At 39.1% G+C, this 19021-nt stretch overlaps 1 protein-coding gene across 1 annotated transcript; it reads left to right on the top strand.

The window, feature by feature from the left end:
• The first annotated feature begins 15825 nt into the window (after positions 1–15825).
• On the top strand, positions 15826–16984 carry LOC118854699 (malate dehydrogenase, mitochondrial-like). Its single transcript, XM_036764991.1, is given in 3 exon segments — positions 15826–15988; positions 15991–16014; positions 16017–16984. Coding segments are annotated over 3 exon segments (1155 nt in total).
• Positions 16985–19021: the final 2037 nt, after the last annotated feature.

Genomic DNA, 19021 nt, shown 5'->3' with positions numbered 1-19021 from the left:
AATTTGCTTCCCCCTTGTTATCAAGTAATCAGGGCCAGTCAGGTTGAACTTGAAGAAATCAATTTGACAAAAACTGCTCCCTGCTCATTTGCAGTTAAGATTAGATATGGCATAAATTTGAAACTCGCTTTTTGTGGGTCCCCTGAATTTTGAATTAACCAGAGTTAACTGTAATTGTGTTTAAATTGCTTTCAAATGGTTTACTGAATTGGAAAGATTTAGCTTAATAGTTGATTCTGTTTTGTTTACTGAATCATTCTGTATGGAAAGGATGGTAAAGGTTTGAAAAAAAAAAGATGAAGCATATTTCAAAAAGGCAGCTTTTTCAAGGACATTAGAAGACAAACAACCAGAAAGTAGCCCCCTTTCAATTACTCAAGCTAACAGCAACCAGGAATAGTAGGCAAGTATTAAGATCCTTGTTTTCTGCAGCTCTTAACCATTTATACATTTGAAACTGAAATAAATACATCCAGTGAAGTGTAATCATGCTGTGTTTCAGATGACTGCTTTCCCTATTCTTATTTTTGTTAGCTGAAACTCCACACTTTTTATTATTCATACCTTTAAAAATATGTGAATTTACATATGTTGTATATATGTATATACCACAAGCACTGATAAAAACACAATATTTGGTAGTGGATGACACACTAGACCCAGCTTCAAGAAGATCTAGGTATGAATTCTGCCTCACGCAATTACCAGCCATATGACCTGGGCAACTTATTTATCTTCTTTGAGTTTTATTTTCTTCATCTGCAAAATGGGACTAAGAGTAGCACCTACTTTAAGAGGGTGTTGAGAGAACTAAATGAGACAATGCATGTAAAGCATTTACCAAATCCTGAAATACTATATAAGTGTCAGTTACTATTATTATTATTACATATCTCTGTGACAAATGATCAGAAAAGAAGGCAAATCAGCCATATAGCTGGAGCAAGGGAGAACTGATGGACTCTGCCAGCACATTCCATTGGTACCCACAAAACATCAAGAGATAGAAGAAAGCCCCTAGCCCGTTGGGTGGAACCCCTGTAGAAGATACATGAAAGGGTATGGGCATGGGAAAAGATTCCTTGGATGAGTTATACAGTACATGCCATTGTATGGAGCATAGACATGGAGGACACCACAAATCTTTCAAATTATCATGATATGTACATACATATGTATGCATGTTTTCATATATATATATATATATATATATATATATATGTATATACACACACACACATGTGTTTTAATGTTTGTGTTTTAAAGTCCAGACCTGTGATTTCATCAGTGTGGGGAATGTCTGTTGTGGAAACTCTCTCCATTGGTATAATATTTGTATTGATATGCTGTGTCTTTTGAAAGATGGGTAGCTAGCTTCCATCTTGTAGAGTTGGGGTTCTGTGGCATCCATGGCTGAGTCCTTCACTGGCTAGAAGTCTGTACAGAGTACATCCAGAATAGATTAGGGTACTGATGATTTGATGTATATCTGATCCCTCCTAACTGAGCTCAATCCCCCATTTGCAAATTTTTCTCCCTCCCCTGCCCCCTCCCTAAGAGAGCAAGAAATCTGGTATAGGTTATACATGTACCATCATGTTAAACACAGTCATGTTGTGAAAGAAGAATCAGAACAAAAGGGACAACCCACAAGAATGAAAAAAACAAAAATAGTGAAAACAGAATGCTTCAATATGCATTCAGATTCCATGGTTCTTTCTCTGGATGTGGTTAGCATTTTCCATCACGAGTCTTTTGAAACTGTTTTGGATCATTGTATTGCTGAGAAGAGCTCCGTCTGTCATAGTTAATCATTGCACCATGCTGCTGTTGCAGTGTACAATGTCCTCCTGGTTCCACTCACTTCATTCAGCATCAGTTCATGTAAGTCTTTCCAGGGTTTTCTGAAATCAACCTGCTCATTATTTCTTTTTTCACTTAATAGTATTTTATTTTTTCCAATTACATGTAAATACAGTTTTCAACATTCACTTTTATAAGATTTTGAGTTCCAATTTTTTTCTTCTCTCTCCCCTCCCCAAGATGGCAAATTTGAAATAGGTGATATATTTACAATCATATTAAACATATTTCCACATTAGTCATGTTGTGAAAGAAGAATCAGAACAAAAAGGAAAAACCACGAGAAAGAAAAAAATACAAAAAGAGAAAATAATATGCTTTAATCTTCCTTCAGACTCTGTCATAGTTATGATTACTGTGTCTTTCTCTTGATCCTATTCCACCTGCCTCATTTATACTTTTCTCTCTCCTTTCACCCTTTACCTCCTCACCAGTGTTTTGCTTCTGACCACTGCCTCCTTCAATCTGCCCTACCTTCTATCAGCCACCTCCCTTTTCTTTCCCCTTTCTCCTCCAACTTCCTTATAGGGTAAGATAGATCGCTATACCCAACTAAATGTGTATGTTATTCCCTCTTTGTTATTCCCAAATCTGATGAGAGTAAGGTTCAAATGATGCTCACCCCTCCCTTCTTTCTCTCTACTGTAATGGGTCTTTTTTGCCTTTTCATATGATGTAATTTACCCTATTCTGTTTCTCCCTTTCCTCTTCTCCCAATAAAATCCTTTTTTTACACCTTAATTAATTTTTTATATCATCACATCAACAGCAACTTATACCTACACATTCTATGTATTCCCCTTCTAACTACCATAATAAAGATATACTTCTCAAGAGTTACAAATATCAACAAGTACATGGGGATGCAAACAGTTTAACCTTCTTGAATAACATGTTTTTTATTTCCTGTTTACCTTTTTATGCTTCTCTTGAGTCTTGTAATTGAAGATCAAATTTTCTGTTCAGCTCTGTTGTTTTTTTCATCAAGAATGATTGGAAGTGCCCTATTTCATTGAATATCCAGCTTTTCCCCTGAAACATTATGCTCAATTTTGCTGGGTAGTTGATTCTTGCTTGTAATCCAAGCTACTTTGCCTTCTGTAATATCCTGTTTCAGGGTTTTTAATCCTTTTTGTGTAGAACCTGCTAAGTTCTGTGTAATTCTTACTATGGCTGCATGATATTTAAGTTGTTTCTATCTGGCTGTTTCAGCATTTTCTCTTTGACATGATAATTCTGGAATCTGGCTACAATATTCCTTGCAGTTTTCACTTTGGGATCTCTTTCAAGAGGTAATCAGTGGAATCTCGCAATTGACTATTTTACCCTCTGGTTCTAGGATATCAGGGCAGTTTTCCTTGATAATTTCTTAAAAGATGCTGTCCAGGCTCTTTTTTTTGATCATGGCCTTCAGGTAGTCCAATAATTCTTAAATTTTCTCTCCTGGATCTATTTTCCATAAAAGTTGTTTTTCCAATGAGGTATTTTATAATTTCTTCTATTTTTTTCATTCTTTTGATTTTGTTTGACTGATTCTTGATATTTCCTAGAGTCACGAGATTCCACCTGCCAATTCTAATTTTTAAGGAATTATTTTCTTCAGTTAATTTTTGTACCTCCTTTTCATTTGTCCAATTCTACTTTTTAAAGAGTTGTTTTCTTCAGTGGATATTTTCCTCGGTGGCCAATTTTATTTTTTTTAAGGAATTGTTTTCTTCAGTCAATTTTTTTCCTTCTGTTTCCAAGCTGTTGGCTCTCTCTTGCATACCTCTTATTTCTTTTCCCAATTTTTCTTCTACCTCTCTCATTTGACTTTTAAAATCCTTTTTGAACTCTTCCAAGAAGGCTTTTTTGACTTGAAACCAATTCATATTCCCCTTTGAGGTTTTGGATGTAGGTATATTGACAGTGTTGTCCTCTTATGAGTTTGTGTTTTAATCTTTCCTGTCACCATAGTAACTTTCTACGGTCAATGTTCATTTTTGCTTCTTGCTCATTTTTTAAAACCTATTTCATGGCTTTTAAAATTGAGCTCTTCTCCTGGGGCACAGGGGGCATTGTCCCAAGCTTCTTGCACTGGGGGCCAGGGGCCTGGTCACTGGCTTTGTGTGTTGGGGCCTCAGGTGTTGGAGGATTGCTCACTGAATTGGGGTGGCCTGGTCTAGTGGCACCTGTTGTTGCCTGATTTCCAGGGCTGGCAATTTGCCTTCTGCTCTGGGGCTGGAGGCTTTGCAGCTGGCCTCCTGTGCCACCTGCCTGCTAAGTCATGACTGTGGGGCCCAAATATTGGCCTGTGCTATGGCTAAGAGCCTCCCACTGGTTTACCCTGATACTCTGTGGGGCTGCATTCTCCTTTTACCCAAGTGAGACAAACTTTTCCTGAGGTCCTTCTAAGTTATCTTAAGCTGGAAAATTGTTTCACTCCATCTTTTTGTGTGTTCTGTTACTACAGAATCCATTTAAAGGCTTGATTTAATGTTGTTTCTGAGGTTAACTGGGGAGGGCTCAGGCAACTTCCTGGCTTCTGTCCACCATCTTGGCTCCTCTTCCCTGCTCATCGTTTCTTATAGCACAATAGTAGTCCATTACATTCATATACCACAACTTGTTCAGCCATTTCCCAATTGATGGACATCCCCTCAATTTCCACATCTTTGCCACCACAAAAAGAGCTGCTATAAATATTTTTGTACATGTGGGTCCTTTTCCCTTTTTATGATCTCTTTGGGATATAGACCTAATAGTGATATTTCTGGAACAAAGGGGTATGCACAGTTTGGTTGCCCTTTGGGCATAGTTCCAATTGCTCTCCAGAATAGTTGGATCAGTTCACAGCTCCACCATCAATGCATTAGTGTTCCAATTATCCCACATCTTTTCCAACATTCATCATTTTTCTTTTCTATTATATTAACCAATCTGATAGGTGTGATGTGGTACCTCTTGCATTTCTCTAATCAATAGTGATTTAGAGAATTTTTTCACATGATTATAGATAGCTTTAATTTCTTCCTCTGAAAACTGCCTCTTCATATCCTCTGACTATTTATCAATTGGGATAATCACTTTCTTTCTGTAGTTCCAAATTATTTTTCAGAATGGCTGGACCAATGCACAACTCCACTAACAATGCATTACTGTACCTGTAACCTTTATTCTTGCTATATGATAAGCCCAAACTTTAAAAAAGTTTTATATATCTATGTATTTATACACATATGTGTATACCAATGTATATGTTATATGTATGTGCATATATGTATATATAATTTCTTGTGTTGCTATAGGTGTGTATAATTCATTACTCATACTATATACTTTATTCACTATATGTTTCTCAGTCAAGCAGCAAGCATTTATTAAGGTAAGTGTTTAATAATCAGCTTTCCAGAAAAAATTTAAGCACAATATAATTTTGTTTAATCTTGATAATTAACATTTTCTCTATCACTTTCTTTTCAGTCTTTTCATTCTCCAAGTTGTAACTGCTCACACCGAAAATTTACAAGCAATCAGTTTTCTTTAGTCATTAAAAACTGGCTCCAGCACACTGCTGGAACCACAATTAAGTGGACCACAATTTTTCTTCCTTACTCAGAGTATTATTACATAAATTATAGCTCTATTAAATTGTAGGACAACTGCTAATTTTTTAAAAAGATGAGATTTTCATTTCAAGGACATCCTTGGTATTATTGAAAGTAATATACCATTTTCCAAATGCAATACAGCCTGAGCTTTTCCTCCTATTCAATTCTGGGTCCAATGAGTTTGTTGTCCTTTTGCAAAATTTGACCAAATTCTATATCTTGCTAGAGGAGCTGAGTAAGTAAGCCATTCAACTGCATTTCAAAGTCTATTCAACAAGTACTCTTAATGAGCTTGTTTTTCCCATTTGGATATTAACAGAGAACTTTTTGAATGGCTATCAATCTGATTTAAGAGACTCTTCAATATTTCAAGACTTGATGCAATTAATTCAGTCATCAACAAAACAAGAGATCTAACATGGTTTGCAGTATTTGATAATGGGCCTTATAGTTTGGGAAGGACACAGATAAGCTAAAGAGCATCCAGGGCACAGCCACCAGGGTGGTAAAGAACCTTGAGTCTATGCCATATGGAGGCCAGCTGAAAAAACATCTATACAAGTAGCAGAAGTTTTGAGATTTATTGAACACCAGGCTACTAAGTTCATTGGTGGAATGCTGTCTACCTCATGACAGAGAGATGATATATTACTATATAGATTAAGAAACGTATTGTTTTGGACATGACCAATGTGAGAGTTTGTTTCGAGTCTTAAGTTTGTATGATAATTGCATGTTTATTCTATCTCTCAGTCTCTGTCTCTCTGTCTCTTTGTCTCTCTCTCTCTCTCTCTCTCTCTCTCTCTCTCTCTCTCTCTCTCTCCCTCAATTCAGTGAGTAGAGGGAACTGGGAGGGAGGAAAAATAAATACTTGATAATTAAAAATTATTTTTTATTTCAAAAATCAAAATTTATGCAAACTTCTAAGGAAGAAAGAGGACTTAAAAAAGATAAGACTCGGTGGTGAAGATGGGGTGTGATATGACAGCTGCCTTCAAGTATTTGAAGGACTCTCACAAAGAAGAGGCATTAGGCCTCCAATTGGCCCTGGAAGTAAGAAAAAAGAGCAATAGCAAGAGGTAAACTTTATTTTTATGCAAGGAAACTTCCCCAGCAGTGGATTTTCTCTCATTATAGGTCTTTGAACAGAGGCTGCATGACCACTTATTGGGTGTGTTATAGTACACAATTGTATGTGGGTTGGACTAGATGTCCAGTGAGGTCTCTACATTCTGGGAAGAGCATCTGGAGGACTACAGCAATTAAAAGGAAATCTCTCTTCAATTTGAACTTTTTGCTAGATATCCTCCACAACAGTGATAAGCAGCTTTGGCAAGCATATCTCTGTATTCTCTGCATCTATCAAAGAACTTTATGAGATCTTAGTATATGGCCGGGAGATATTCTGTTGTAGGAAAGTCCTTAAGTTTTGGCCTATTAAATCAAGTCCATTTTTAAAAGTCAGCATTGATAAGCTTGGTGAGATCTTGGACTCTCTATAACTTTCATCCAATCATGGAATTATATGCAGTTCATTGTAGAACAACACTTGCAAAAGTCTGCCTATTGCCTTATTTTAATCAAGGGTGCTTTGGGGTATGAGCATAAATTAATTTTTGTGTTAAGAAAACTAAAAAATGAATCTCAAAGATTTTGTAGAATCTAAGAAGGTAGGAATATGACCTTGTAATTATTGATATTCTCACAATATGCTTTGTTTTTCCCAATCACGGGTATCAACACGGCTTCTTGATTGACAACACAATGCCCAATCAGTGATGCAATTCAATAATAACAGGTCAGTTCCTGCATATGAGACACTAAGGATTAAAAATAGATGTCCAATTTCAATGAGATCCTTAATTCTGCTAGTTGGGATGCCAATTTATATTCAAGTTCTCAGTTTTTTTCCTCACTCATCCCATCAAGCAGTTCTTTATTCCTTTCCAATTTGCATCTGAACAATTTGCCTCTACAGCTACAGAAGCACTATGGACTTTCCTCCATCTTTATATCATTATCTATTCAATAGGCATTCTGCATCTGCTTGGTTTTCATATGTGCTCAATATTGTTGAACATTTTTAGAGCCTCATTTAGGAAGCTCTTCAGAATTTCGAGCCTTGAGACACTGTCGCTGATAAATAGGGGACTTCATTTGGTTTGCAGTATATCGTTCGTTCTACTGAGGATTTGTTAGAGGAGACACGACGTTTTTTAGCTTCTATTATTATTTAACCTAATGTGGGCTTGTCATTGAGTAAGTAGAGTCAGCAGGTATGGTATAAGACTTAGAGCCAGAAGAAACCTTATTTGTCTTCATTACCTCATAGTGTTTCATAGGCCTTACAGATAGAAGGATACCAGATGGCTAGTTCAATCTCCTCATTGTAAGGGGAAGGGAAACTAAAGTCTAGGGAGATGAAGGTATTTTCACAATGTCATATGGGCTAATTAATCAGGATTCGAATGAAGATTTCTTTACTCCTTTGTTCTTTCCACCCATCTGTACTCCAGTAACTTTTAAATCACAAAGCACTAAAATATGAGCTATTATTAAAAAACAAATGAATATAATGCTTGTATTCACCCACTACGGTCTCTCGAAATATTTCTTTTAGCTCTATGACTAAGTTGGGCAGCTGCGCTGGCATTTAGCTAAGTGACACCAACCTGCAACTATGGTGTGTGTATATGTGTTTGTATGTGTGAGATGTTATGCACTTGTGATATAAAAGAAGAGAAAGAATAGCGATGATTGCCACCAGATAATTAGACCAGCCATAATCAAATTGTACTTGGGCAGGTCTGATGTTCTGGAGAGCCAGGTGTCAAAACTCATGTAAGTTTCTGGAAAGTTATGGCTATACATCTATCGCCTGGGCTCCTTAGAGTTTCTTAGATACAGGTGTTTATATTTTTTCTTTTAGTATTCAGTATTATTTATCCTTTATCTGGCTCCCCACATTGGGCATCTTATGTGACATGCGTGGGAACATATTAAAAGCCTCTTTTTATGGGGCAGCTAGGTGGTACAGTGAGTAGAGCACCGGCCCTGGATTCAGGAGGACCTGAGTTCAAATGTGACATCAGACATTTGACACACTTACTAGCTGTGTGATCTTGGGAAAGTCACTTAACCCCAATTGCCCTGCCTTCCCCCCTGCAAAAAAAAAAACTCCTTTTAATTTCAGCCGAAATCATTAAAGATAATATTCTTCCAGCCTAACACCGTTTCCAGATTTCCCCTTTAGGAAAGCTGGTAAAGAGCAAAGGCTAAGTTCCCAAGAAATGGATCAAGGATGGAGAACCAAAATTAACTCTTGTCTACATAAGACATTGCCTAACTGTGCCCCCCTCCAAGTGATGAACATCATCACTTACCTAAGGGCAGTTTTCTCCCCCTCCCCGTTTAAGTATGAAGATATTGATAACATATAAGATGCACTTGCAAGTCTTGAGGGCAGTGGTCAAGGGAGAAGTTCAATAGTTTGAATAGATTTGATATAAGATTAAGTGAATATTTTTTCTGGAATGCTACCCTCAAGGTGTATTTTCACATATTAATATATTTTCATCATTTAAGGTTCCTATAAATGTTACCTCAAATTGTCTTGGGTTGGAGAGACATATCAAAGGGCATGAGGGGATTATGCTGGTTTGGACATATATCTAAGCTAGAAATGGCTTAGACATTAGATTAATATTAAATTGAATAAAAATTATTTCTGGAAGACTTGTGCCTAAAGTTCACATATTAATTTTTTCTTTACTACATTTACTACATTCTTTACTACATTACCACATTAGAATATAAACTCCTTGGGATTTTTTTTTCCACTCCTTTCTATACCCAGTGCTTAGCATGGTACCCGACACACAATAAGCACTTAATACATGCTTGTGACTTGCTGATTAACACACTGATTCTGAGAGATCCTAGGCTCTATGTTTGTTAAGGCAATAATCCAAGACTCCTATCTCTCCCAGAACATGTTTGAGAGCCCTAAATATAACAATTATAAAACCTAGTCACAAATCTGTATTTGGTTTTCTAGGGATGCTATTTACTTCAACGAAATCATAGAAGTTGAAGCTAGAGAAACTTTCAAGATCATCTAAGCCAATTCCCATTTGTCAAGGACCATAGAGTTTGTGGTGAAGCTATACCCAGAAGTCAAGCTGACAGAATTCTAGGTCCCCCAGAAAATATTGTTGCCAATTTCTGTGCCAGAACCAGAAAGCATTAATAAACAAACAAATGGAAAAATACTTGTTCATCCTCATATAATGAAATCAAGAAGGACATTTCATACTGTATTGATATGAATTTCTTTTCTAGGACTCCTGAGATAGAGGAGCTCCATAGGTCAGGGTTTTATTGTATTTAATATTGTGAGTAGCTTCATGATCACTCTAGAACAAAGTGATGTGTATAGTCCCCAGCAACATGCCCAAGTGGGCCCAAACCAGATTAAAATGTGATTGTGACATCCTTAGCAAAATATACAATGTTAATATGCGCTTGTTTAAATCAATATTCATCCACATGGATCATTATGTATGGGTAAGGGCCCCCCATTTCTATTTGAATTTAACACCACCACTGTAGATCACACAACCAGTATGAAGTAGTCCTTGAGTGTAAATAGGTCTGGGAAGAATCCTGTGTGAGCAATTTTCACTAGACTCTAATCAGATTGCTTATATGTAGAATTAGAGACAAGGGCTCCAGGCTGGGAAATATGAAAGATTCATAAACTCCCCTTGGACTGTTTTTCGTCTTATCAATTTTTAAAAGTATACTTTTGTCTCTATGAAGATAAAATGAATTCATTGTGACTGCTTCCTGAAGGGGAAAACTCAGATAATGGTTTTATGCCACTCCTAAAATCAAATACAAAAAACATTCTAGTTCTAGTCTACATCATCATGTTTATTGTATATTATTTTCCATGGATACACTATTAGGCCATCCAAACTGGGTTAATTACTGTTCCTCAAATGTGTGTGTGTGTGTGTGTGTGTGTGTGTGTGTGTGTGTGTGTTTTCATCTCCACCTCTCTGCCTTTGCATAGGCTACCCCAAGCACAGAATGTTCTCTCTTCTTGCTTCTGCCTCTTAGACTCTCCAGCTTCCTTCCAAACTGAGCTCAAGTGCCACCTTATCCACAAGGTCATTTCCTGACTTCTTGTCTCTGAAAGTGCCTATATTTACTTCATATTCATCCTTCAGTGGATAGAGCACTGGGTCTGAAGTCAGGAAGACCTGAGTTCAAATGTAACCTCAGACACTTACTAGTTGTTTGACCCTGACACATCATTCAACCCTGTTTGCCTCAATTTCCTCATTGCAAATTATCTGGAGAAGGAAATGGCAACCCACTCCAATATTTTTGCCAAGAAAACACCAAATGGGGTTAGGAAGAGTTGGACACAATTGAACAACAATATAATAGTACATGTTTCCTCCTATAAACTTCTTGAAGATAGGGACCGATTCATTTCTCTCTCTCTCTCTCTCTCTCTCTCTCTCTCTCTCTCTCTCTCTCTCTCTCTCTCTCTCATACACACACAGGGAAAAGAAAGCCAGTTCCTGATTTCAAGGAACATTTATTCTAATGGAGGAAGACAACACATACACACAAAGAGGAAGCTGAAAAGAACAGAGGGAAGAGATGGGGTCATGAGGTTGAAGTCCAGGAAGTCAGAAGCAGGTCTATGAAAGGAATGAGGGTTGGCAGTTCTGGGCATTTTGCAGAATGGAAACCCTAGGAACAACTCACCAATGGGACAGAGGGGCCTGATTGCAGAAGGGATGTTTTAGGGTAAGAAGACAACAAGGGTCAATAGATATTTCAGGGTGTGAGGAGGCCCCAGGTGATGAAGGAAGTTCTTTCTTTAGTGGTTATTTCCTTTTTATTTATTTGCTTTTAGTTGTCAACATCCATTTCCACAAGATTTCAAGTTACAAATTTTCTCCCCATCTCTACCCTCCCCTCACCCCAATATGGCATGTATTCTGATTGCTCCTTTCCCCAGTCTGCCCTCCCTTCTATCACCCCACTCCCCTCCCTTATCCCCTTCCCCCTTACTTTCTTGTATGGCCAGATAGATTTCCATACCCCATTGCCTGTATATCTTATTTCCAAGTTGCATGTAAAAACACTTTTTAACATTTGTTTTTAGGACTCTGAGTTACAAATTCTGTCCCTTCTTCCCTCCCCACTCACCCTCCTTGATAAGGCAAGCAATTCAATATAGGTTATACATATATCATTATGCAAAACACTTCCATAATAGTCATGTTTTGAAAGACTAATTGTACTTCCCTCCATCCTATCCCATCCCCCATTTATTCAATTTTCTACTTTGACCCTGTCCCTTTCCAAAAGTGTTTGTTTTTAACTACCCCTTCCCCCAATCTACCCTCTCTTCTATCATCTCCCCTTATCCCCTTCCCCCCTACTTTCCTGTAGGGTAAGATACTCAATTGAATGTGTATGTTATTCCCTTAAGCCAAATCCGGTGAGAGTAAGGTTCACTCAATCCCTTTCACCTACACCCTCTTCCCTTCCATTATAACATCTTTTTCTTGCCTCTTTTATGTGATATAATTTACCTCATTGTATCTCTCCCTTTCTCCTTCTCCCAATATATTCCTCTTCCACCCCTTAATTTTATTTTTTTCAGATATCATCCCTTTTATTCAACTCACCCTGTGCCCTCTGTCTATATATATACATGACAAAAATATCAATCTTTATACAAATATCATCTTTCTGTGTAGGAATGTAAACAGTTCAACTTTAGTAAGTCACTTATGATTTCTCTTTCTTGTTTACCTTTTCATGCTTCTCTTGATTCTTGTATTTGAAAGTCAGATTTTCTATTCAGTTCTGGTCTTTTCATCAAGAATGCTTGAAAGTCCTCTATTTTATTGAAAATCCATTTTTTGCCCTAAAGTATTATACTCAGATTTTCTGGTTTTAATCCTAGCTCCTTTGACCTCAGGAATATCATATTCCAAGCCCTTCAATCCCTTAATGTAGAAGCTGCTAGATCTTACGTTATCCTGATCATGTTTCCACAATACTCAAATTGTTTCTTTCTGGCTGCTTGAAATTTTTTCTCCTTGACCTGGGAACTCTGGAATTTGGCTACAATATTCCTATGAGTTTTCCTTTTTTATTCCTTTCCTTTCTTTTCCTTTCCTTTTTCAAGAGGCAGTGGGTGGATTCTTTCAATTTCTATTTTCCCCTCTGGTTCTAGAATATCAGGGTAGTTTTCCTTGATAATTTCTTAAAAAGATGATGTCTAGGCTCTTTTTTTGATCATGGCTTTCAGGTAGTCCAATAATTTTTAAATTATCTCTTCTGGATCTGTTTTCCAAGTCAGTAGTTTTTCCAATGGAATATTTCACATTGTCTTCTATTTTTTCATTCTTTTGCTTCTGTTTTACAATTTCTTGATTTCTCATAAAGCCACTAGTTCCCACTTGCTCCAGTCTAATTTTTAAGAAATTATTTTTTTCAGTGATCTTTTCTCCCACCTTTTCCATTTGGCCAATTCTGGTCTTCAAGGCATTCTTCTCCTCACTGACTTTTTAGAGCTCTTTTGTCATTTGGGTTAGACTATTTTTAAGGTGTTATTTTCTTCAGTATTTTTGGGGGCTCCTTTAGCAAATCATTAACTTGTTTTTCATGATTTTCTTGCATCACTCTCATTTCTCTTCCCAGTTTTTCCTCTACTTCTCTTACTTGCTTTTCCAAATCCTTTTTGAGCTCTTCAATGGCCTGAGACCAATTCATATTTTTCTTGGAAACTTTTGATGTAGGATCTTTGGTTTTGTTATCTTCTTCTGGCTGTATGTTTTGATATTCTTTGGTACCAAAGATTCTATAGTCTGAGGTTTTTGTACACCATCTGCTCATTTCCCCAGCCGATTACTTGACTTTTTAGCTCCTTGCCAAGGTAGAACTGTGCTTCCAGAGTGGAGAGTGCTGCTGTTTTCAGATCTACTTCTAGGCACCTGTAAATTTTCAGTTTTTCTGAGGTGATATGGTCCAGTGATCTGAGGTGATTTGCTCCTCTTCTGACCTGTTCTCTGGTCTGTGAGTGACTTCAAGCACTCTTCTCTCCCATGTAACTACCAGGAAGACTGTTTCTCCATGGCCATCACAAGCTTTGCCACACCAGTGCTCCTCCTCCCCCCAGGATCACCAACCAAGAATGTGACCCAAATCCAAGGAGGACAAAGCAAGAGAATCCTGCCTCAGCACCAGCAAGGAGATCCATGCACTCTTGCTTTTATCAGCCACTTGATTTCCCCCAATGTCTGTGGGCCCGGAGCTTAAGAAGCAGTTGCCACTCACTGCCACTGCCACTGCTGCTGCCACAGCCACTGCCACAGCCACCTCTGCTGCCCCAGGGCTGGGGCCAGACCATGTACTTCTCTCACCCAGGTCCAACAGAGTTTTCCCCACTGACCTGCTAAGTTGTCTTTGGTGCTTGTGGTTTGGGAAGTCTGGAAACCACCACAGCTCAGTGATTCAGGGCCCTGAGGCCTGATCCACCTGGTCTGCTTAGACCTGGTCTGTCTTGGCACTGCTCATGCCGGGCTGTGCTCCATTCCCAGCGTGGTGTGATAGACCCTTCCCAGCAACCATCCAAGCCATCTTGGACTAGAGACTTGTTTACCTCTGTCATTTCAAGGGTTCTTTAGCTCTAGAATTTGTTTAGAGTCATTTTTTACAGGTGTTTGGAGGGACTTGGGGGTGAGCTCAAAGAAGTCCCTGTTTTCGGTCCGCCATCTTGGCAATCCCCCCTCCCCCTCCCCCCCATGAAGGAAGTTCTAAGGTGAAACTATACCTGAGGCATGGCATCAAAGGTCACCTCCCTGCCACATTGAGGGTTTAATGAAGGACTTTAGTGGAGACATATACTGTCGTAAGAAAAAAAGAAAACAACTCTTTCATAAAACCTGAAAGAAAACAATAGTTCTTCATTAGATCATCTTTATATAGCTCTTTCAGTTCTACAGTTACAAAGGTATTCTTCATATCAATGCTGAAGCAGAGAGTACAAGTATTATCCTTCTTTTTATTGATTGGTAAACTGAGGCAGAGATAAGGAATGACTTGCCTAGTAAATGGCAGAATCAGGGTTTGAACCTAGGTCTTCTGAGTATAGGCCTGGTGCCCTTTTTACTATATGAATGAGAGTAATCACTGATTGGAAATCTGTATTGAAGATTCAAAGGAAATAACTGAGATACAAAGATGCCTTGGAATATTTCTGGGGATTCCTTCAGTACATATTCTTTTCCTCTCATCTCACCTTCATTAATGGCTGAAGCCCAGGCCCTTAAGATAAACTGGGCAAAAATATCCCAAATCCTTTGAAACATTGTATTCACATGCATTTGGACACAAGTCTGGGAAGCAATAGATATATATTCTTTGTTCTTGCTGTTTGATGTGGGAAACTTCATTTTCTCTCTGTATGAAATGGTGTACTGAGAGTGAGAAAATATGTTTTGCCCAGTGATATCTGGGCTACCACATTCACATCCGTCATCTGAGCAGTTCTTGGAGCTTCTGTGTGTGTCCCATGACAGTAGGGAGGGCCATTTGCCTCTGGTAGCCTGCCACACTACTCCATGCCTTCACTTCAGATAATCAGGCTTTGGCTAGTACAAGAAATACCAGATGAGGCCCATAGATTTAGGGGCTGAATATTGAGTCTGGTTTATCCAACAACAAAAATCCAATTTAAATCAGTCATTTTGGCAGCTTTTCACCCATAGCGGAAGACAAGTGGAGGAAGGATTTGAAGCTAATGGCCAAGTTAAAATGAAGTTGTAGGAATGATACATAGATTTCGACAATGATCTCCTTCTCACATAGGTATAGAACAGTGCTTTTTCTATATATTGGCTCAGAAGGCACCACCGGCATCACTCTAAGGATCTTTGCTATGATGGGTTTCTAGTTAGAATATTTAAGTTTATTATCTCATCAATGTGAATATTTCCTCTGCCCATGCAGTGCAAAGGGAACACTGGCTAATCTTGACTGTTACTGTGGACAGATATCATTTCCATTGTAGAGAGAAGTTCCCATTTGGAAAAAAATTCTAAATATTATCTCATTTGACCCTCACAACAATCCTGTGAGGTAGGTGCTATTATGTCCTCAATTTTAAAGTTGGAGAAAGTGAGGCAAACACTGTAGTTCATAACTCCAGGATCCAGATGATGTGAGTCAGATGGCAGAGTAGGCATCAGATGAGGATTCAGTTGACTGTGACTATGTACCCTGCAGAGGACTCCACTGAACTTAACCTTAAGAAAACAAGTAGGTGTGCTGCTGCATGTGTGCTGGAGGTTGTTGGAGTCACAGGCCACTCTCCTACCTGGCACCGGCCCCACGCCCTCCGTCCATCCCCACTGTGTTGTTGTCCTTTGCCTGCCACATGGGTGCCACCCTCCGCCATGGCCTAAGCACCTTGGTGCACAATAATGCCAAAGTAGCTGTGCTGGTGCTTCTGGAGGAATTGGACAGCGCTTTCACTGCTCCTGAAGAATAGTGCTTTGGTGAGCCGCCTAATGCTCTGTGACATTGCTCATATCCCTTGTGTAGCAGCTGATTTGAGCCACATTGAAACCAGGGCAACTGTAAAAGGTTACATGGGACCTGAGAAGCTGCCAGATTGCTTGAAAGGCTGTGACATTGTCGTGATTCCCACAGAAGTCCCCAGAAAGCCAGGAATGTCTAGTGATGACCTTTTCAACACCAATGCTATGATCATAGCTACTCCGGCTGCTGCCTGTGCCAAGCATTGCCCAGAAGCCATGCTCTGTATTATTGCAAACTGGGTCAATTCTACCATCTTGATCACATCTGGAGTTTTTAAGAAACAAGGTGTGTACAACCCCAGCAGGATCTTTGGTGTAACAACCCTGGATATAGTCAGAGCAAATACTTTTGTTGCAGAACCGAAGGGCCTAGATCCAGCTCAATTAAATGTCCCCGTCATTGGTGGCCATGTAGGAAAGACTATCTTCCCCCTGATCTCTCAGTGCACACCTAAGGTGGAGTTTCCTGAGGATCAGCTGAAAACCCTGATAGGGAGGATCCAGGAGGCTGGAACGGAGGTTGTCAAAGCTAAAGCTAGAGCAGGTTCTGCTACCCTCTCAATGGTCTACGCTGGTGCCAGATTTGTCTTCTCTGTTGTGGATGCAATGAATGGGAAGGAGGGTGTGGTGGAATGCTCCTTTGTCAGATCAGAAGAAACAGAGTGCTCCTATTTTTCCACACCCTTGCTGCTTGGGAAAAAAAAAGGCATGGAGAAGAACCTGGGCATCAGCAAGCTCTCCCCTTTTGAAGAAAAAATGGTTGCTGAGGCCACTCCCGAGCTGAAAGCTTCAGTGAAGAAAGCAGAGGATTTTGTGAAGAACATGAAGCAAGGAAGCAATGCTGTGAAAAGAGGAGTCCATGTCCTTAACTTATTAAAGTATCATGTCACTTGAAAGATTAAAAGAAAAAAGAAAACAAGTGGACCCACAGACCAAGGCCTCTGGGTGCTCCCAAAGATTGTTCTGACAAATATTTGTCTCAAAGATCTAGTTTCCCTTCTAGTTCAAGTATCCAAATACTAAAAAAAGAAGGGGAGGTGTCTATGGTCTCCAGTCTATGGTCTTGGCCATCTTCAGGCAACATCACCTGATCCAATTCCTTTCCCAAATTATGTGAAAATTAGAATTTAGAAACAGACTAGAAAAAGTTTTATAGCATACTAATCTACCTGAGCAATCATAAACCTATTATCCTTGTTTGGCAGCTAGGTGGTGCAGTGGCTATAGTGCTGGGCCTGGAGTTAGAAAGCATCCTCTTCCTAAGGTCAAATCTGGCCTCAGACACTTACTAGCTGTGACCACGGCAAGTTGGTTAACCCTGTTTTTCTCAGCTTCCTCATCTGGAAAAAGAGTTAGAGAAGGAAATAGCAAATCACTCCATTATCTCTGCCAATAAAACCACAAATGGGGTCATGAAGAGTTGTACATGACAAAAAAATGACCGAACAACAAAAAAATTGTCCTCGTTGCCAAGAAAACATCTTTCAGCCCTCTGCACCCAAGCAAACTGACCAGATACTACATCCATGCTGATCAGGGCCTCCAAGATGCATGCCAATGTCTCTTTGATGAAGTCTCATGGATGTGCCACCCTGTCTTCATCCCCTAAGTGTCTGGGTCAGATAACAGGGTAGAAACAAAATCCTGATGATATATCCATCTGATTATCACAGCAGACTGCTTGCCATTTCAAAACAAAACAACATCCCAGCAGCCAAGGCCTAGAGACCTCATTACAATCAATGCCCTTACAAAACTTCATCCTTGGTTTCCAAGATACTGTTCCCAGGATGTTCAGAATTCTATTATAGGGTGGGAAGCAAAGCCCATTACTGAGGTCACTGCAGCACCAGGTTATTTTGACAACAAGAAGGTGGCAGAAAATCAATTCTGACCCAGGCCAGACTTAGGGCATTGCAAATTAAAAATGAAAAGACTTGCACATGTGATCTCCCCAAACATGGCCATAATTATGAGACCAACAACTCCCTGGAAATGTATCTGTAACTATTGAAAAAAAATAAGCTGGCCCCTGAAAAGTGAGTGTCTTTTTGTCTTTTTTAGCTGGTTATGCAACAACGATAGGATCCTGGGACCCACTTGACTTTTTAGTTTCCCTTTGCGCATTTTTCTGAGACCAGTATACCCAGTGTTGTGTCTGAGATACTGGGATATTTTCCTGATTAGGATAGCAACTGATAGGGGAAACAAAATCTTGTCTTACAATATCTAGTCCCCAGTCTTTGCATCAGCAGACAAAGTATAGGCTGAGACAAAGTGAGCACTGAAGAGAACCTGGCCAGCTGTCCTTTCTCTTCTATCTCAAAATGTGCCCCCTTAAAGGTGCTTTCTTCTTCTCTGCTAAGCTTGGTCTCAATTTATTGGGACAGAATTTCTGGCGCAAATTGAATGCTGCATTATAACATGTAATTCTAAAGTACTCTTCCCTGTTTTACCTAGGTCTGATGTTCTTAACTTTATAGCTCTTTTATTCCTGGTGTACCCTGACTGCAATCTTCCCCCATTGCAACAGGGCCAAATGAGTGAAGTCATTTTGGTAGAAAATAATTTTAGTAGAAAGGACCCGTGGATTCAGATTTTTTGAAAAATGCAAGCCCTGTTCTTTTCAAGGTAAGCCTTGGAGGAACCCTTCCTTTATTGCTTAATACCCTCATTCACAACAGGCAATGGAGACATTCAGCCTGGGCGTCAATGACTTTAGGTCCCAAGCTGTTTTTGTATCAATTCTTCATGAATAATCCTATTCTGCCTGTATCGAAACCAGGGAAGACTCATCCTGACTATTCTTCTATTGCTAGATTTGTCTAAGACTTTATTCATAGAGACATGAAAGTCCTGAAGCCAGCCAAAGAACTCTCAGCCATTCTTGCTGCTATTGGTCTGGACCTATCTATCTGACAGTTTTTTTCC

Source organism: Trichosurus vulpecula, chromosome 6 (genome assembly GCF_011100635.1).
Source record: "Trichosurus vulpecula isolate mTriVul1 chromosome 6, mTriVul1.pri, whole genome shotgun sequence".
Taxonomy (NCBI): domain Eukaryota; kingdom Metazoa; phylum Chordata; class Mammalia; order Diprotodontia; family Phalangeridae; genus Trichosurus; species Trichosurus vulpecula.
The sequence above is the reverse complement of the archived record's forward strand: the minus strand, read 5'-3'. Positions and strand labels throughout refer to the sequence as shown.